The sequence below is a fragment of the Centruroides vittatus genome, unplaced genomic scaffold (genome assembly GCF_030686945.1).
Source record: "Centruroides vittatus isolate TY-2023 unplaced genomic scaffold, ASM3068694v2 contig_392, whole genome shotgun sequence".
In the NCBI taxonomy this organism is placed as follows: domain Eukaryota; kingdom Metazoa; phylum Arthropoda; class Arachnida; order Scorpiones; family Buthidae; genus Centruroides; species Centruroides vittatus.
In genome coordinates this window covers 761,078-783,060 of record NW_027122208.1, presented here as the reverse complement: position 1 = coordinate 783,060, position 21,983 = coordinate 761,078, and the positions used below count along the sequence as shown (strand labels likewise).

Genomic DNA, 21,983 nt, shown 5'->3' with positions numbered 1-21,983 from the left:
ACACTTTGAAGTAGGTTCTATCTAGCAGCTTACTGAGGTTTAACAGCAGATAGCGTTAAAAAGCATTGTATTTTTAACGTCGTCTGCTAGAAATTGCGCGCACTATCGTCACAATTAGCTTTGAACCAAATGAATGCCTTAACTTGAAAATATTGAATAGGTAGGATGATATTTTACAAAATATTGATTGAGGTTATTAGTGATAATGATAATGTTAAAGATTCTGATTCGTGTGAAGTCGGACAGTATAATGGAAGTGTTAGGAATGACAGAGAAAGATACTTTAATTCACCTCCGAAGAGTATTTCGGCGATGCTTCCGTTTTACCAGAGGAAATCCACGAGTAAGGAAAAGAGAGCGTGTAACATTCGTTCCCGACGATGCCACTGGCTGTATTTTATGGTATGCTCGACGAAGCTCGAATTAATGTCGGCATCCTTTACACATACAAATCAGCCCGGTAGAGAAGCCAACTTTAAGTCTCCGGTTCCTCTACGACTTGGGTTTAACTTTGGTGAAGCGTGGGACGAGCCACCATTAGGAAATTAAAAATCTTCCACTCGTTCTCGAAATCAAGAAACTCGCTAATTCGATGCGTAGTGCCGAGAAAACAACCCGTTCGAAAAGAATGCACTTCGAGACAAGGTCTCTCGAGTTTAAGTGACAAGAATATAGTAAAGTGTTCTAAATATCAGAAATATTTATGCAATGAACATAGGTAAATAATACGTTCCAACTGTCAGCGGATGTGTTTACTATTTGTTAGACTAGTTATATGATGTTTGTCAGACTTATTAAAAACAACGAACACTAAATAGACATACATATGTATAAAAATGCACAAATAAAGTAATTAACATTTTATTTAAAAACCATAAAATATTAAAATAAATAATTCGCTTCTGGTTGAATTTTCACCCACGATAGTAATCATTTAAAATGTGACGGTATTCCAGGGTTAAGGCACAATTTACAAAAATGTTCTTATTCTGTAATATATTTTCTTATTTTTCAAAACTAATTTTATATAAAAATAATAGAAATATTAAATATATCCTAAAGGTTAATTTAAAATTTTTCAACATTACTTTCAAAATAGTTTAATTTGAAGTATTGTTGAAATTAAAAAGCCAATAGCAAATGAGGACAAATAATAATGTAAGACGTGTTTAATTAAAAAGAAGGAAAAAAAAAAAAATAAATAAATAAATACAAAGGCGATTTATTTAAAACACATTTTGTATCTAATTTAAAAAAAAGTAAATAAATATAATAAGATTTTTACAATTTCAAATATTTTAGTCTTTATTAACAGATGTATTTTGTATTTTATGATGAATGTCTTTACAAATATTTATATATTACAACATATACATATACTCCTTCACGAACGCCGCATTAACGTTTTTAATTTTGAATGAAACTGTAACAACTGTGCGCATCCATTTTCGAGTAGTTGCCTTAAAAAAATAATTTATATTAAATAAATTATTATTAATTATAATATTAAGAAAAAGAAAGAAATACGCTTACTTATTTTCGGGCATTATAAAAAATTCTTCCAATGCATTATTAGTAAATCCAATTTTTGGTGGCGACGTAGGAAACTAAAAATGAGATTATTATAAGTTTCCACGCTAACCGGATTCGTATTATAGATTATAAAAGAACTAAATTCTTTACCTGTAAACCGATGCCTTCCGTGTACGAATATAAAGCATTCTTCATGTCTGAAATTATTTTCCTATTTTCGTTTGCTAATTCGTTTGATGATATTAATCTGAAATAATAAAAAAGATTGCCTTATTAGCAACATATGTACCACTGCCATTTGTTCGCCTCTGAAAAAAAAAGCACTAAACTGAAGTATTTCTATCAATAAAAATTATATAAAATAATCGGGACTAAATGCAAAATCCTTATGAAACGAAGTTGGTTTTTAAGGATTTATTGTAAAATTGTAAAAGCAATTTTGACTTACTGTGATAAATAACAGAATGCTTTGAAGTATAGTACTGAAATGTTAGAATTTTTGACCTGTTGGAAATCAAGTAGAATAAAACTTGATTTTCTTTAACATTATGTCTACGAAACAAATCCTTTATTTTAAAAAATTTATTTGAATCTCTTCCAACTTAGACAATAAAATGAAAATTGGTTAATGAAATAAAGACAATTAGTATGTGGATTTCGAAATAGGTGCAGACGTGTGCCTGAAATAGGAAACTAAAAATTGGAGTTTGGAAAATTCTAGAATGCTCTAAATGGCTTTGAAATAATTATAAGAAAAAAATAATTCAATGAAATTGATGACCAAAAAAAAAAATTTCTAAATTTAACTATATTACTAAAATCATTTAACTATTACTAAATAAATGATCAATCAGGAATTCTGGCTAAAGCAGCCAGAATTCCTGATTGATCATTTTTAAATTTAAATAAAGAAGTTGGAAATGTCAACATCACTACATTATTAACAAAGGTTGCTTCCTAATGTATCAGAAATTATTGCAACCGAATGACAAATCTGACAACATTCATCTTTCTATTACACAGGTGAAAGATTCAAAAATAGAAAAGTGAGAGTTTTTTCTGCACTAAAAGAATTTCTAGTTAGAAAAATTTCTTTGTATACAGTCAAGTGATAATGTTATAATTCAAGTCAATGTATTGCTATAGATGAATAAAACTAGCTTTTATCAAATGATACAGATCTATAGAAAACAGAATTAAATAAAGAAGAAAAACTGTGATATTGCTAATCACATATCTAAATTCCTTGATTATTTTGAAGTTATTTTTTAAGCTAATGTTTAATTATTTAAATTATAGAACGTGATCAAAAAGAATATATTTTGTTAAGATTAATGATTAAAAATTTATTGAATTCAAAATCATTTTATTTTTAAAATGGAAAACTTACATTCTCATTTTCTCGGACAAAACGCCTATTTTCTCGTTCACTTTTGGAAGAAGGCCGACGACGAACGTTTCGGACGGTAATATTTGTGGCTTGGCGTAAACGATTCCGTGATTTGGATAGTGTAATACGTCGGCAAAAAGTCCACTAAAAAATTAAATATATATTAATTAATTAATTTTTTGGAATAACTGAATTTTGTTTTCCGTTAATATTAACATAAAGTATTTTAAAAGCTTACCATGTGTAATTAATACAGTCCCAGACATAATCAAATGTTGCAATAACTGCACTATGATCTTCAGCGACAGTATGAAACTTTGGACTGAAATGAAATGAAAATCATTATTTTGTAACTTAAGCATTTTCTATAAAATTCACACAGTATTTTATAAACTAAATTGCTTGTAAAACATGAAAAGCAATTTAAAAATAATGATACTTAATTTTTTGATAGTTAATCATTATCAGATAAATATAGGAACTATAAGTATGCTACAGTGAAATTAAACTTTTAATGTCCAAGTATTTTTCAAACAAATCAGAATAGCGGCTAAATTAAACAGGCATAGGAATACAAAAATACAATAGAGCGTCGTTTATCCGAATGGATTGCGGACTGGGGTTGTTCGGATAACAGATTATGTATGGAAAAATATATTAACCTATCCCGTGTTGAAATTTTTGTCCGTTGCGTGTAGCTTCGCGTTGAATTTTCGTCGATTTTAAGCCTAACAAAAATTTTTAATAATAATAATCGAGGCTATTATATCGTTAAAAATTATTTCTTTATTTTGTACAAACAAAATAAATATATTGAAAAATATAAAATCAAAAAAATTATACTTTAGAACAGGCCTGGCCAACCCAAATTGTTTGGCGGGCCACTTTGATCACGTGTAACATTACGGTGGGCCACAATTCAGGCAAACATGCTTTTAAAAAAGTAAAACAAATACAAAATGAATAAGATTTTATTGTTATACCAAGAATTCGTGCTCGTACTTGCGCATTATAACGATGACACGTGCAAATTTTCATTATTTAATTGTTTTGGTATACACATAACGGGAAACAAATGTTTTAATAGATATATAATATCGCTTAGCGAGCCACACGATTTAACGTGACGAACCACGTGCGGCCTGCGGGTTGGCCGGGCCTTTAGAAGTTAATCTAGTATCAAAAATGTTCGATTCGGCACGACACAGTCAGACTGGAAAGCTTTCGGTTGACAGACATTTCGGTCGATTGGCTTTCGGATAAACGACGCTCTACTGTATTATCTATCCATTACTTTGTGCTTGTTACTCACAAGAATTCAAAGTAATGAATTTTCTTTTTCAAAAGAATTCACTACTTGCTACTCTCGAAATTGACAGAGCAAAGGGAGTATAATAAAGAAAGGTTTATCGTCGTTTGTCGCATATGATCAACAGTTATATTTAATTATAAAATTTATTTATTTTTTTTACATGTAAATAGAAAAGTCTCAAAGGACAGTTGATATCTAACCTGCAAAAAAAAAATAAAAATAAAAATTAAGAAAAAAAAAATATCAAAATTATTTAAATTTCAAGAAATACAATAACAAAAGGACCTTTGAGATACATTCAAATGAAAAAATAAAGTGAACACACAAGACAAAGGTCTGGTTTTTTGAAGGACCTGTAAAAATAACCTAGCTTTTTAACAATTTAAAAAGCTATATTCAATAAACAAAAATTTATTTTATATATTAATCTAATTTATTTTTAATACCCTGCTTCAGTATCTATTAATTTCAAGAATTACAAGTTTTAATAACCTTTTTGCCCTACACAGTAAGAGCATAGATACTTTTTGTGTAATCATTATGGACGAGTTCAATCGAGTCAATAATGAGGGACAGAAATGTTTATGCTTTATACAGATTTACAAGTTAATATCTGAAAAATTCCTGCAGATACTAACCGGCCTGGAAAACGAGTTTTTCAGAGTTTCAACACTAACAGACTATCAGCAGAGATTAACATATTCAATGTATTAAGTCATCAGTACTTTGTATACTGAATTGTTAATTATCAATATTCTGCTGCTTTTGTTTTAGCAACTTTTCCAACTTATATAATATTGAACTTCTAACAACATGCTGGTTGTTGGTAATTACATATTTTATTGATAGATTTTATAACAAATATTTAAATTGGGATTCTAAATCCATTCATCCTCATAAAATTTCTTTTGTATGAAATTTTTTTGGGCTGCAATTTGAAAAAAATTGTAGACCTATAAATTCCTGCTGTCATTTGTCCATCTGTTTTTCCTTAACCTTGAGAACAGAATTAGACGAAAGACAAGACCAGATATGGAAACCTTAGGGGCAGGAGACCCCGATTAACTTCCGACGAAAACCGGACGTCTCATTATTTCAGTTCAAAAATTTTCTCCTGAAATGGTATTAGATAGATGACCAGCATGACTCTATTGTTAAAGGAAAAGTATGATGTATAAGGGCATTACTAATTTGAGATGGAAAGCATATATTTTAAATTAAATTAATTTTAAAAAAATGATTAAAAGTTGCAGCTCGGCATTGTGACGATGTTACAATAATCTCTTTTTTGCTTTCTTCAACAGTTTTTTTCATGTCCTGAGCTATATTACTTACTGATATGACTTCTTTTTGTAACAGTCATTAGTAATAATTTCCAACTTCTTTTTATAATTTTCCCATTTCTTTGTGCATACTATCACTTGCTTAGTTTTACTAACCTTTATTATTGTCAAATTGTTTTGATCCAAAACGTATTCAACATATTTGATTTCCTTTCATATACTTATTGTATCTATTGCCAAATACATTATTCATTTTTATATATAGTTTTAAAATTTTACTAAATAATAATTGTAATTTTTTTTACTACTTTTGATTAATGATAATCAAATTACTTATACAAACTTCTATTTTTTCATACATGGGTCTATTATAATTAAGATACTTAGCTAATATTTTCATTACTTTTTCATCTCTTCTATTATTGATATTCTAAAAATGTTATTCAACATAAAAAGTATTAAAGAAAGAAAAACCAAAAATGTTCATACAAAAAGAATATAATTTTATGACGATGAATGACAAAGTTAAATATTCATTATAAAACCCATAAATCTGGTAAAAAATTCCAGCAATTAGTAAATTTTAAAAGTTCATTATCTTATATTAATAATTCGGAAAAGTTGTTAAAAGCTGCAAAACGTCGATAATCGAGAACTTTGATATAAAGAATAATATCAATTTATATATATTTGAAGTATATATTGCAAAATAATAATAATAAAAAAAAATGAGAAAATAAATTTTTTGACTTGGGAGACGAAATTTTGCTGGTGTGACAGAAAAAATCCTTTTACTTGTGTGAAGTCCCAAAAACGGGTTAACATTAATTATTTATATTAGAAGATTGTTAAAACGGATGTTGAAAATCGTCCATTGTTAAAAGGGACAAAAGCCGATCAAAGATCGTATTTGACGCGTTAGTCATTTGAAACCGCGACGCATGAAAAAAAAGGAGAAAGATGTCGAAAGACAAAAAGGCCTAATGTAAAATAAAACGCAATAATTGTAATGAGTAATGGTTGTAGACAAATGTCCTCCAGTATAGATGGACCTTTGACAAGTCGCTCGTATACGAAATTTAGATCAATTAATATTCGAAAAAGGGAAAAGTTTTCAATAAAAAGGAACTTCATATCGAAGCATTAAATTTCAAAAATCTCTCAGATTAGACAACAATGGGGAAAATATGAGCGCAAATTTCAAAGTTCCATCAATTCTTTCCAACCTGAGTAAACGGAGGGTGTCAAGTAGATTTGTATAGGCGGTTCTTTCTCGTGACTCGAACAGGGATCGTTTTTCGCTTGGAAACAAGCGAGGGACCAATCGAGAAGAGAGAAAGGAAGGACGTGGAGCCAATCAACATGAACAATACGAAAAAGAGAGATTGAAGTAATCGCCGAATTGGAAGGACAAGAGATTTTTCCGAGAGGTTTCAAGGGAGACAAGAGGTGTTCCAAGGTGTCCATTGAAAGGTCCGCCGACGCCAACCGACGAGTCGCTGCACCTGCCGCTGCCCCGGGGCCTTCTATCGAGCGACGATAGGACACACATCGGCACAAAAACGTTCGAACGTTCACCTTTGTAACGATCTGTGCATAGTGTGAGTTGTTTTATATTTAAATAAACGGGTTTCTTTGTGAGACACTTATTGTCTGTGTCATCCTCCCTCACACCCACACACGAACGACCCTAGACCATCCTGTCGCGGGATTAACGATTCCCCCCTAAAGGTCGGCGAACTTACACTTGATTATATAATACTTGACTGGATCCTTTCACAGAAAAGATCCAGTCATGCAATGCATAATCAAATGATATTAATGTTGCACATTTCGAATATATATTGATTATTAATCAAACCAACCATACTGTGAACATTTTCCGTACTAGAATAATATAGTTTAGTGTATATTTTGTCAGCTTCAATAATTTCTACAGATAAGTCTATTATTTTTTTTTACACACAAATAAATCAATTTAAAATATGCTTAATGGATAAAATTAATGAACTGAGAAGCAAATTATTACCTATTGCTTGATGATTTCTTTTGAGAAAGGGAAAGCCATTTATTTTTCAGCTCTTTTAGTTTATTTATAGCAATCTGAGCTTCTGGATTAGTAAACTTTAAATGAACATTCACACATATGGTTGAACACAATTCAAAAACTGAATCAATTTCTTTTTCATCTTCAATATTACCTAACATAAATTATTTAAAATTAATATATACAGCTTTACAAATCCACATATTTATAATTTTAGTTAATTTAAATATCTTAAAAAGTTTCATTTGTTACATTGATAAATTGTATAAATAGAACTGGTTTAGTCTATTTAATATAAATTTTTAAATTTCATATCCTGTATATTCTAATATATAATAATGAGTAATAAATTTTCAAATGCTAATCATTTAATAAATTACATTCTAACACTTAAAAATAATCTAGCTGAAAAAATTATTTATCTGTGCCTCTTATAACTGAAAGTTACATATTTTGCAATATAAAAATTTCATCAAATTAGCTTAAAAGTTACTGACATCAGAAATATATTTGTGAAAACTAAATTAGGACTTTATGTATGAATAATGCATATCCTTTACACACTGGTCACAAAAAGAGATAATGCATGAAATGATTGATGTGTATACTGTGTCTGATTCAAGTAACAAGAATTAAAAAACCAGTGAGGTACATAACACAAAGGACAAAAAGTGTATTTACAAAAATAATTATAAATTTCACAAGTGTATACAGATGTATGACCATTAAAACTCCTGCCTAGACAATAACTGACTTCTGCTGGTAGACTACACATAGTGTGATTCATTCTGTGTTTCTGATCCTTTCCACACATCTTAGGTGAGTTATCAGACTAAAGAGCAAAATTAAATGTGTCTGTGAAAAGTACTGTGTCATTCTGTATTCTATGACATGCACTGTTGGGCCTAGGCATATCTTTGAAAACAATGAGCTAATGCCAATGCTATCCATCTCAGTGGCCTCCTTGCCCTCAATCTATACTCATGAAGTGGTTTTGTAACATTTGAGTACATATTGTGACACTCAAGAAGATTCATTCCCAGAGTTGGGTGTTGATAGTAGGCCTTCTCCAAGCACTTACGAGAGGGACAGATGTTTGGGTCTCTGATTCAGTAGGTTTAAAATTTACAAAGTTTTGAACCTACATTGTGTAAGTCTAGTGCCTAGCACCTTATGACTAACAGCATTACAAGGACAAGAGAAACTTCCAAAGAGTTAAAAGCTAAACATTCAATTTTCAGAGTCCCATTTTTCCAAAACAGTTGAGAAGTGGGTCCTATTATTTGGACAAGGAGCTGTTTGTGTTTAGAGCTACATGTTCACTAAGTTTCATTTGAATCAGAGACCTGAACATCTGGCCCTCTCCTGGTCAATGTCAAATAATGATCTGTCTCATGGCTGTTAACTTCTAAAATCTGCAACTTTTCCATGTGGTAAAATGTCTGTATGTAGCAGACTTACACCCTTTTTAAAACTCTTAAAGCAGCAACTAATCAATCTGCCATAAACCTGCCTGTCACATGCAAACAGTTCGGTTTCTGCTGTCAATGCTTAATAATCATCATCACCTGCGTATCATTATAGATTAATCCCACAGTGAAGACGATACATTCAGCAATCTTCTAAACCATATGGGGCATGACCAATTTCCCCACTTCTGTTAGAATACTTTTACCAGAGTTTGCATGTCAAGTGGTATGATGTAACAATGTTAATTTAAATATGAGGTACTTATGATACCCATGGTTGTAACTGATATCCAGTAATTGTATATAATCATGCTTTCCATTTGAAACTGCCATATACCTTGCTTTGTTTTTGTCCAGTTTATTTATACCTTCCTCAACTCCAGTAATTGGTTAAAAACAGAATTTTTTCCATGTAATGACATAAACTAGTATATATATATATATATTTCTTATGTACAGTACATACTCAACTGAAGATGCAATTGATGTTAATAAAAGGTTAATTATAATGGTAAGGTAAACAAGATCAATAAATTTGCACTGTAACTGGCACAAAAAACTGTGGCTGTGGCAGTAATGCTGCTGCTGCATTGTTGCCATGAGAGATCAGTTTAATGATTATCATCATCACACTGATCTCTCATGCAGTCCTTTTAATTATATATATTTATATAATATTTTCAGGTATAAAATATTTCCTGTATGACTGAAATAATTGTTAATTCTTAATGGTATAACATTTCATTAATTATAGGCACTGACAGAGTATTTTTAACATTCAAATGTTTCACCTGAACTAAAACTGATGAGATAGAATTTTTTTTGTAAGATGCTTCCCCAGAAATTTAATTGAAAAAAAATTACTGTCTGTTATACATACAGTACAAAGATATTCTTAAATTTAAAAGCAAAATATTAATAAATGTATAATGTTAATAAATTAGAAAACTAATGATGGTTAATTGGTAGTATTTTTCATGTTTGCAATATTGAACAATTATATATAATTGTAATACTTGTAACATTTTCTATGTGCTTTGAAAATAATATATATTTAAAAATGAAAAGTAAAAGATGTCTGCATTTTTATTTAAAATTATTGAATTAAGATAAGAATAAGCTATGCAATTTTTAGTTCTTTATCAATGATCTTTCATTATATTATTAGTTTATTTAGTAATAAAGATAGTTTCTGTCATAAAGTAACTAACTTAAAAAATATATAAATTGTTACTTCATTACTTACTCTAATCGTTTGTTCATCATTATTTTTCTACACTAAATCATAATCACATACAAGTAGTTATCAAGTCATATTATTAAATATAAATTTCATAGTGAAAAAAATTATAAATTTAAAAGCAGTTTTTTAATACACATAAATTAAGGAAATAAAATTTAAAAAAACTTTGTCATTTGCATATCAGATGAACACATTTAGAATAATGACATCAATTTATTAGTGTCTATTTTTGACCAGTATGTAAAAAATGAAAAAAGTATATAACAGTTATTTTAATATGTATTAAAAATGTCTTGGAATAAAGTTTTTAAATGGAGAATACAACTTACAAAAACCTTTCTTTAATACAGATGAAAGTTCTGCTGCTGCATTTTTCATCTCTTGAGGAAACAGAAATCCAAATACTGCAATCCAATGACTAAAATGAATAAAATTTATTAACACAATGAGCAGATAACAAAACTTAAATAATTGATTCAAATATTTAGAATAATTTCAATTTAGTAATAAATAGAAGTTTAGCCATCCTGAAGTGTTAATGACTCAGTCAAACATATTTGTACCTAAAGTATTTGTCATCTTGGATTATTCAATTTAATAATTAAAGATATAAATATTTTTATTTGCATTTGTTTATACAGGAATAGTCAAAATAAAATTTCATTCTACCATAACAGATCAAATATACAAATTCTATCAAATTTATTGATTACTTATTTATTTGATGATCACTAATATATATGTCTACTATCTGGATAATTATATAAAAATTTTAACACCTTATTATTTTTATGTTTCTTTGATTTTTATTTCTATAGTGCATTTTTACAGCACTATGAAAAAGTCTATAATAGCATTAAACATGTATATTTCATTTGACAATTAACAATAGCAATAAAAGCATATTAACTTGAAATAATTTCCTAAGCTGACACATAAGAATAGCATAGTATTTATCCAAGAAAAGCATACTCTGCTTCTGACCTGTAAATTTGCTACAATTCTATTATTGATTAAATTTATTTTTTTACATTAAACAAGTAAATGAAAAATGACTTTCCAATTAATAAGATTAATTTTTTCTCAAGTCAGAAATTGAAACACAGAAAAATAAAATAAACATAACTTACAATCATATTCTAAACATTTAATCCTAACAATTACACTTACGTCAACAGTACATATATCTGGTTTTATTTTTGTTGTATCATTAGTCATATCTTTTTGTGTGACACAATGCTCCATGTCTTTTATTTCCATATGGAAACAGAAATAAAGATGAGAAATAAAAGGCATATACCGTTTCACACAAAAGGAAATGTCAGTAACACATGACCAAAAAACCAAATTTATTAAAATATCTTTTATATACCTAACAATTGACATCATTTCAATGTAACAGAATAGAGATTTTGTTCAGTATTATTTAGACCAAGAAAAGCTTAACTTTAAGAAAGGTTAAAATATATGAAAACACTTATTGCTGTAAGTTGGCTTCCCATCGCTTCCAGCGTCTTGTGGAGTCCATGCCAAGACAGATTGCAGCTGTCATCAAGGCAAAAGGTGGTGCTACAGACTACTAGACAGGTATCCCTAATTCAATTGCTCTTCAGTGTATATAGCAGGGGTAAAGTATGGCAATTGGACAAAACATGATCCTCCAAGATTTTTACATTTTTGGACTCAGGACATCTTGAAACTTCAAGAAATGCAAAAAAAAATTCAGGAGTAATTTCTGTGTGTAGATGTTAGTATGTTTGGGGGCCATGATTTTGTTCATCTTCTTTGAAACTTAATAACGCCTGTTCTTTATGTCAAAAATTTCTGAAATTTTTGCAGTGAAGTTTGTTTATTAGGGGGATTAATGCTATTAAATTTTGGTGGTTAAAGATTGAGTAGTGGGGAGATAATGAGGGCCGTGTTTCTCCAGTAGGATCAGACTTAATGATTTTACTCATTATTAGCATTTACAATTTTTTATAAAATCCATCCTTACCCTCAAAATTAAGCTTTTTGCCATTTTATAATTGTTAAAAATATAAAATGATAACAGATGGTGCCACCAAAATCTTAAATGTTGCTGGGAAAGTTGAGCAAATCGTTACTGGTTTATTTTGAGTGATAATCATGCTTCTTTCTCAAATATCAGTAATGAAATTCCACAATTTGTTTTTTAATCTCACTGACAAAGTTTCTGGATTGAGAGTTGGTATAAAAATATTCTTGCCTTAATATCACAACTTTCACATTATTACACAATATTAGTAAATTTGAATAAATTGCATGCAACATGCTCTATATATATATAAAGCAAAACAAACTTTAGGATCTCCAAAAAGAGTAAGATGGCACAATTTCAGCAGGTGGAATTGCTAATTTACTTAGCTGATGCTCATTCAATACATGTTTGCATATTTAATTCTAATTTATGACAGCATGAAAATTAAATCAAATGCAGAAAGTTATTATAAAGATAAATAGTAATTATTATTCTAATTATTAAAAAAATATTGCATAAATAATTTCTACTAAAATAAAAATCATACATTCTGTCAAATAAATACCGAGAAGTGTCCATTTTAAATGCCCGAGTAAAAGGTATGAAAACATTTTTTGGTATAAGTTGGCACTAGTGTACTTAATGTTCATGTGAATTTGTAGCGCCATCTGTCAACCAGTTTATTTACAACTGTTGGTTTTGTCATTGAACATGAAGTGTGCTTTGCAATTTTTAAAATAGACAAAAATATCTAAAATTTTGTGTTGCCAATGAAATTTCTTGTGTGGAGTCATTGAAAATGTTACAGAAGGCCTACAGTGAGTCAGCTTTATCCAAAACACATTCATATGAGTGGTACAAAGCATTCAAAAGTGGCCGAAAAGTAGTGGAAGACTTACCTTGTTCTGGTTGACCTTCAACATCTTCAACTGATGAAAACATCAACAAAGTGAAGGAAATGGTAATGGAAAATCATCATTCAAACTTGAGAGAGATGGCTCATAATCTAAACATGTCTCACAAACCCATTCACACCAATTTAGTCGACGTTTTGAGCATGAGACACGTCGCAGCATGACTTGTTCTGAAAGCTGAATTTTCTTCAAAAAAAGAGCACCGGAAAAAGGTTGCTGAAGACATGCTTGAACGAGCCAGAGCCAATTTGGACTGTACATTCACAAAACACATGACAAGACATGGGTTTATGAGTTTGACTTGCAATCCAGCCAACAAGCTTCGGAATGGTGCTTTGAGAATGAGTCGAAACCAAAAAAACCAAGTCAAAGACACTCAAAAATCAAAAGTCATGTCAACTGTTTCTTTGAATGTCGTGGTGTTGTCTTGTTTGTTTTATTAAGTTATGGCAATGAAATACTTGGGCGATCTGCCTAGGGGGGGATGATTTATGGAAGGACTTTTTAAGGAAACTGACTCCTATTTTAGCATTACAAACATGGAGAAAACCTGGAAAACTCCACATGGCCAGTCCGTGCAAGCACTGTGTGAACCCACGACTGAACTCTCAGTGTTCAGGGATGGAAACCGCTTGGCCACTGGTGGGCCGTGATGTTGTCTATTCGGAATTTCTTCCTGAGAGATAAACAGTAAACAAACAATATTACCTAGGTGTTATGAAGCATTTGAGAGAGAATGTTTGCTGGAAAAGTGCCAGATTTGTGGAAGAACAATTCTTGGATACTGCACTATGATAATGCACCGTCTCACATATCAAACCTCGTACATGAATTTTTAACCAAAAATGCAACGAATGTCATTGACCAAGCATCTTATTCCCCAGATATGGCATCATGTAACTTTTTCCTCTTCCCCAAACTCAAATTACCACTTTGTGGAAAATGTTTTGAGTTGATTGAAGAAATAAAACAAAATTCACACAGAGCTGCAGGCCATACCAGAAAGTGTTTATAATGTTTTGATGACTGGATTGTTTGTTGGCAGATGCGTTTTGCATCAAATGGGACCTATTTTTGGAGGTGACAAAATAAATTTGGATGATGAAAACCAACATTTTGTATTTTATTTAACAATTTCTGGTAATTGTTTGACAGAATGTATTTTTAATATGTTGAGAAAATTAAAAAACAAATAGTTATCAATGGGGTACAATTAACATACTAACCATTCAATGCATTTTAGTGTGCCCAATAATGACCAAGGTGGCTTTACAATCACAATCCGGGACCTAAATTATATTTAAAAAATATTTAACATTGGAAAAACATAGAAATTATGAAAAATAATATATATATACTATCTACTTCAAAATGTAAGGGTCAACACACTAACTGGTCACTATCAGCAGTGAAAATGTCAACTTTCGAATTAAGATACATATAGACAAACAAATTTGATTGGCTAACAACTCAAGTTGAAAAGTTACAGACGTATTTCTTATATTTTTAATTTTTCAAAATCTAAAATTTTATTGTTATTATTTTAAAGCACTAAGATTTGATTGGTCAATTTACATTTAAGAATAATTACGTTAAAATTTTGAATTTTACGTTATGCAATCAAAAGGAAAAATTCTAAACAGCACTAATTTTCAATTTCATGATATCAAAATCCATATCCCCACAATCACAAAAGAAAGCATACAAAATTAAATAGGAAATGAAGTCTCCAAATCTTAAATTTTCAGTTAGTGAAATATAATCTAAAAATTACTGTGACTTCTAGAAACAAAATATGCATTGAGTCTATGGGAGTTACTGTAAGTAAAAACAAAAATAATATTTGACTTGTAAAGAGTCTATTGTTTTAGTTATTTTAGACCTAAATCAATATTCATTTACTTTTATAAGCCAAAGAAAATTTGTTTTGCTCAGATTCAAAATTTCAAACCTGAGTTTTGTATCCTATTACAATTCTATTACTGCCCATTGTGACAATAAAATTCAATTTAAATTGATTTATCAAATGATTACAACATGCTACAGTACATTAAAAAATAATTAAAAATTTACAAATTATATGTCTTTCATCATTCAATAATTATTTCCTTTTAATTTAAAACATTTATTAATGAATAAAACAAGCCAATTAGACATCAATTTTTTATGTAATACTACTATAAAAAATATTAGAAGCTTCTTGTTGTTCTGTTATTTATATTCACTTATTTTACAGAAAGCTCAGTAAAATAAAATAATTACCACATGTCTTCAAATATCTCTCTCATTTCTGACTCAATAACTGCTGCAAGAATTTGCTTTGTAACAGACTGAACCTCATTTACAATATCTTCTATTTCCTGTAATTAAAGGTTTATATATAAATAATGCAAATTTCAAATAGTAAAATATATATATGTACATATGTAAACACTATTATTTACCTTTTTTGTTTTCTGTTCAATTTGTTTCTCAGCTGATAAATCTGGTAGAATTTTATCTGAAAAAAAATTATTCAATTTATAATTTTAAAATATTTTAAAACAAACTACAAACACTTTCTCTAAGTCATCTGAACAGTATTTATTTATATATGTGTGAAAATTCGAACCCGCCGGAACCAAGCCATTAATAATAAAATTATTTTATTGCTTGGTTCCCACGGAGAAAATATGAATCAGGAGGAACAAGAGTCGAAAAACGCGGGTTGGCGAAACTGAATAACGTGACCGAGAGGATAAAAGGGCGACGAGGGAAGACAGGGGGCCGGTTACGTTCTGTCACTTTGACTGTGTGTGTGTGCAAAATCGAGGGGAACCGCCCGAAATCCACGGAATACGTTGACGGAGAGGACCGACCCGGATCACGAGGTATGACCCGAATTTATGTAAACTCTCCCTCCGCGGATCCGAAAAGAAGCAACCGTCGCGCGCCTCTTCTGTAATTGTATCGTTAGCCTAAATAAATTGTTGTTGTTGTTATTATCCGTTGGCTATGTCTTTTATTCGGGTATCGTCACCGCCGCTCTATCGTCGGACCCATCCACTTCCTCCACTCGCCTAAAAACGCGTAACTCATCCGAACCGCCATCTTGACGTGGGCAGGTCTAACGGACCTGCGAGCCGAAAAAAAGGAGGAACGAGACTCCGTCCACCTCCCGGCACCCACATATGTTTTCTGTAAACTGTTTCTGAAATTTGTGTGTCAGAATGTATCAACAATTTAAACAAGTTCTTATGTACTGCATTGTTAGATTTTTCAGTAACAATAAAGCAAATTTACAATTAAAATCACCTTAATTTATATTCTACCATAAAAGACTACAAAAAAAAAAAAAAAAGATATATCAAATTAATAGTAAATTTAAAATTTAGATCACAAAATAACATTTAAAAACTCCACCAACAATCTTCCATTAACAATAAAATTATTGTTAATAAGAAAATGAGAAACCACTATTTCAAAAATTAGGATTTATTTCTGTCTTTTCTTAATTACAACAACAGGCTTATATCATACTATTGTAAAATATTTTAAGAAATTAAAATGAAACTTACTTTGAGTCATTTTAGAATTTGTACTTTGACCTATACTAAATTTTAAATCCTTTGCAAGTTCAGTACTTGTCTTTGCTTTAATACCATTGATAATAGCTTTACTACTTAAATTCTTATCTTCTGTCAAGAGAATTACATGGTCTTTTCCACCTAAAATAACAATGATATACTCATTTTTATACAGTAATTAACTTTTATTTAAAAACTTATTTATTAATTTATTAAACAAATGAATGTAAGCTATATCAAAATGTTAATATATGAAAAATCATATAAACACTTCATTTAAAAAAATTCTGCATCAGCTTATTCATTTCATCTTATACATACATGACCTGGGAGTCAACAAAATTTTAGAAAAAAATTACTTGCAAAAAGATGGCAAATCAGTTTATGAATTTTAATCACTATAGATTAAAATTCATAAACTAGGTTTAGATGAGATCAAAGCCTGAAGTGCACTGAGTCAGTGTAGATCACGCAGCAATGATGATCTTTTCTGATTACATACATTAAGGCTAGGTAAATAGCCTGCAGCTCTGCAGTAAAGATGGAAGAATTCAGTGCGATTTGTTCCACCACGATTTCATCCTGGCAGACCAAGGCTGAGCCAACATAATCATCCGATTTAGATCCATCAGTATAAATAGGAATTAAATTCCTGTCACAGTGTTGAATTTCTGCAAAGTGCTGTCTACAGAGGTAATATGGAGTGGATTCCTTAGAAACTGCTTTAAGCTAAGGTCGACATTTATCACAGGAGTTGACCAAGGTGATATACTATCAACCTTGGGCTGTGAAATGTTTCCTGTGTCCAGATCAATCATGCTGCTTACATTCTCCATTCTTAGGTTGAATGTAAGGACACTACTTGGGCAGGCTGCAAATAATCTTTCCAGCTGAGTATCTGATATCGTACAAACAACTGAAGGTTTAGGGTGAGATTTTGTTTAAGGTAGTAAAAGAGAGACAACTGTTCCCTCCTGTGGGATAGCGGAGGCTCGTAAGCATCAACGTACAAACTTTGGGCAAGAGAAGTTCGAAACGCACCGACGAACAAATGCAATGTTTGATGGTGGATTGGATCCAGCATCCAAAGAGTAGATTCTGGCACAGAGCCATACACAATGCATCTGTAATCCCATTAGAGTGAACAAGGGCCCTATAAATCCTGAGCATAGAACATTTGTCTGCTCCCCAGGATGAGCAGCATTTAAAAGATTCAGAGATTTTAAAACATCTACTCTTAAAATAGTGCAAGTGTGGCAAGAATGTCAGTTTCTGGTCGAACAAAACACCCAAAACTTAGCCTCATTCACCATTGAGATTTTAACCCCATTTAGGTAAATTTCAGGATCCAGGTGCAGACCATGCCTTCAGCAAAAGTGGATGCACGAGGTCTTCTCTGCATTAAACATAAAGCCATTGGTCTTGGACCAATCGTATATGTGATTTAGGGAGGTTTGCCATTGTCTCTCGATAAAACTCATGTTACTAGACTGGCAGGAGATCTGAAAGTCATTCACATACAGAGAATTTTTCACACTGGGAGGAAGGCAGTTAGCTATGCTGTTAATTTTGATTAGTAACAAAGTCACACTCAAAATAGAACCTTGAGGAACACCTTGTGTGAAAAGCCAAGATAAAGTTGTGCCCATCTTAACTTGAAATCTTCAATTCTGTAGGAAGTTTTTTTTATAAAAATTGGCAAATTACGCCATAATCCGAATTGGTGCAGATCACGGAGTATTCTATATCGCCTGCAATGATCGTAATCCTTCTCTATATCAAATAAACAGAGAATAAGTGCTGTCATCTAACAAATGCTTTGCATATAGATCTTTCAAGATTTACTAAATTGTCCGTGGTATTTCTGTTCCTACGAAATCCACTCTGATGTGGTGAAAAGTAATCCTTTTCCTCTAAGAGAAACATCAGATGTCTGTTTAACATTCTCTCAAAGAATATACAGAGACAACTCGTCAGAGAGCTTGGTCTATAATTAGAGGGAATCTTGCAGTCTTTTCTTGGCTTAGGAATGGGAATAATAATTGATAGCCTCCAAGAGTCAGAAAAAATATGTTCTGTCCATATTCTGTTAAACAGATTCAGAAGATTACTAAGGGAATTGTTTGACAGATTTTTTTTATAACGCTGTAGTGGATTTTATCTGGGCCTTCAGTAGCATTCCCCAAGCAAGAGATCGCTGTATGTAGTTCTATGCTGGTGAATGACACATTATATTCCTCATTGGATAAGGAGTAAAAGTTGGTAAATATTCTTTTTCACTTTGGGCTTTATAAGCATGAAAATTCCTTGTATACATAATATTGCTGGATGAAGGGGAAAATGTTTCACCCAACAAATCAGCAATACCCTGTTTTGCCTCCTTATTCTTCTGGCATTTGCCTTTGCTTTTTGAAAAGCAATCAAATTGCTAGCAGTGGAGTAGCTTCTGAAAATCCCCCAAATTGCAAGGCAGCAAACAAACAACAAAAGAAAGCCTTTTGTTGTTTGTTTGCTGCCTTGCAATTCTGGTTCCACTATGGTTTCGGATGTTTTAAATATCTGGTCGATGTTTTCCCCATTGTTTCTTCCACTGCCTGAATAATACTGGAAGTGATGGCTTCAACTGCACCATTGATATCAGCAATATTGACCATTTCCTCAGAGTTGTTGGCCATGGAGGAGAATGCAAGCCAATCAACTGTTTCCAGTTTCCAGCGTAGTGGATGGGCTGTTCCACAGCTTTCTCTGCCTCAGTACAGTCAAACCTGTTTTTATGCGCTCTTTTTATCTGCGATTTTTATTTGTGCAATTTTTTTAATGCAAATTTTTAATTTGTGCGGTTTTTTTGTGCAATTTTTTATTTGTGCGGTATAGTTGGCGACTAGTCTCGTGCGATTCGTCATGTCTCACGTTGACTTATTATAGCTAAATAAACTTATTATAGCATAAATGCACTTATTATAGTAATATTATTGCATGAATATGCGAAAAATGAAATAATTTACTTTTTAAGTCAACAAAACACCACCTGGACAAAAATATGTAAAACAGACGATAGACCAGACGATGCAGTCAAGTGCTGACATCTGTTGTCAATAAATTCTATTTCGTACGGTTTTGAGTTATTTTCTATGTGAGACTTTTTTTATGCGGTCCCTGTTGACCGCATAAAAAAAAAATATTTTTTTAATTGTGTTGCGAAAACTATTTTTTACAGCCATTCGTGAAGTTTCGTGCGATTTTTTTTATACGTTTTTTTTAATGCGATCCCTATCCACCGCATAAAAACAGGTTTGACTGTATTTTATAAATACTGGGAAGTGGTCACTAGAAAGTGGATTTGATCCAACCCCCATGCAAATGCTGAAAACAGGTTTGGAGGTGCTAATGATAATTCAAATCAATGGCAGTGAATGTTCTTGTTGGGGCGTGGAAGTATGTCACTTTTCCAGTATTAAATAAATACAGATGGTGATTGCCTATAAATCTCTGAATGGCTCTGCCTCGACAATTAATGTCAGGACTGCCCCACATTGTATTGTGACTATTGAAATCACAGAGTAAAAGGTATGGAGTTGGCAAATGTTCAACCAAGGTATTCAATTCATCCTCATTGACACTGACATCTGGTGGAGAGTATATAGAACAAACTGTGACAGTTACACCAATTGAAATTCTGACTGCCACAGCTTGCAAATCAGTGGTTATTTGTACTGAATGGAATATGATTTGAAACCATGTCATCATCCTTACAGTAAAGATTGAATCCTTTTAAAGAAATTCTTTCTCCAGGTTTTAGATGTGTTTCCTAGAGTGCCACACAGAGAGATGGCATAGATAATGTCAAGTGTTTTATGCCAAAGAAGTTGTTGTGGAAACCACGACAGTTCCATTGAATTATTTTATAATCATTATGTGTTTGAGGCAGAATTCTTTGTGAAGGTATCTCTCTTCAATTTAATAGACGATTTTCCTTTTGGAAATGAGGTTGGTTGTGTCACCTCCATATTATTCTCTTCATCAGAGATATCAGAAAACTCACTCGTAGACTGAGCCTCTGATTTTTTAGATTTAGAGACAGCTGCTTTTACTCTGTTTGTTTAGTGGGTTCTTACTAGCCTTTTTAAAACCCAGGTTTCTTGTTATTATCCCTGTTTTAGGTAAAGGTGTTTTTGGTTTTATACTCTCCTTTTCTGGTGTTTCTTTTGATGGAATCAGTAAACATTTCGCATGGCAAGTGAGATTCCTTTGGGGAAACAGAAATATCTGTTTTAACTCCACACGTCTTTGTGGATTTCAAAGCAGCAGCAAATGTCTTTTGTTTCAGTGGTGCACTTGAAATGACCATGCGACGTGCCTCTGGGTAAGGTAAGTTGTTGACTGTTTTTACAAACTGGATTTCTTTTTCTCTCTGCCATGCAGGGCATTTCTGGGAGTAGGCGAGATGGGCGTCTTTGCAATTCACACAGCATGAAGTAGTGGTACACTCAGTACTCTGGTGACCTTCAATTCCACACTGTGTGTATACATTCTTCCCTTGACAGGATGCTTGTGAATGTCCAAACTGCTGGCATTTGAAACAACGCAGTGGATTTGGAATGTATGGATGAACTGGACAGCACAGGTATCCTGCAGTAATGAAAGATGGCAATGTTGGCTTGTTGAATGTGAGGACAAGATGTTTAGTGGCTATCAACTTGCCGCCTCAACGAATGGAGATATGTTGAACAGCAGTGACATCTTGGACTGAAAGGCCAATCTGAATATCTGACTCTTCTTCAGGTATCATACCACGAAATGAGTTTAAACTTCTGTGTGGTGTGAGTGACTTCCATGTCTCCCAGTGTCTTTGTTGTTAAGAGTTTTGCTGACTGTTGAGGAGAGGCTGCTTCTATAAGCAGGACCCCAATCTCGATTTTTGTATTTTCTTTAGATTCCCAATAGTCGATTCAAATAATTTCTGAATCAGAAAAGGAGAGCATTTAGAAAGAGATTTCTCTCCAGTACTATGAACTATGAGGTAGGCTGGCTTGTTGAAAAAGCTAACCTCCTTTGATGGTGATTTATCTGTACTTGGTTGGTTTTGTTTTGAAGAATCCATATTCAAAAATAAATTTTCAGCTCCTAGTGACCTCACCCACCACAGGGCCCAACAAGGAGATGCCATCACATGGGATATTCCCACAAACCCTCACACCAGGGTTTCCCAGGAGCTATATCACAATAT

At 31.8% G+C, this 21,983-nt stretch overlaps 1 protein-coding gene across 2 annotated transcripts in view; it reads right to left on the bottom strand.

Moving 5' to 3' along the window:
- Positions 1–21,983, bottom strand: part of Swt1 (Swt1 RNA endoribonuclease) — a 275,536-nt gene that overhangs the window by 187,586 nt on the left and 65,967 nt on the right. Inside the window, exons 10-20 of one of the 2 annotated variants that reach the window (XR_010880852.1) lie at positions 16,748–16,897; positions 15,635–15,690; positions 15,453–15,550; positions 14,417–14,479; positions 10,607–10,695; positions 7,548–7,719; positions 3,162–3,245; positions 2,924–3,067; positions 1,684–1,780; positions 1,534–1,607; positions 1,324–1,460 (exon numbers count right to left, since the gene is read on the bottom strand). Coding sequence is in view for 1 of the 2 variants with exons in the window: in XM_067271167.1 (XP_067127268.1) it covers positions 1,385–1,460; positions 1,534–1,607; positions 1,684–1,780; positions 2,924–3,067; positions 3,162–3,245; positions 7,548–7,719; positions 10,607–10,695; positions 14,417–14,479; positions 15,453–15,550; positions 15,635–15,690; positions 16,748–16,897 (1,103 nt within the window). In the remaining variant the exon portion in view is untranslated. Of the gene's footprint in view, positions 1–1,278; positions 1,461–1,533; positions 1,608–1,683; positions 1,781–2,923; positions 3,068–3,161; positions 3,246–7,547; positions 7,720–10,606; positions 10,696–14,416; positions 14,480–15,452; positions 15,551–15,634; positions 15,691–16,747; positions 16,898–21,983 lie in introns of those variants that run through there. The other variant, XM_067271167.1, reaches the window with a different exon arrangement.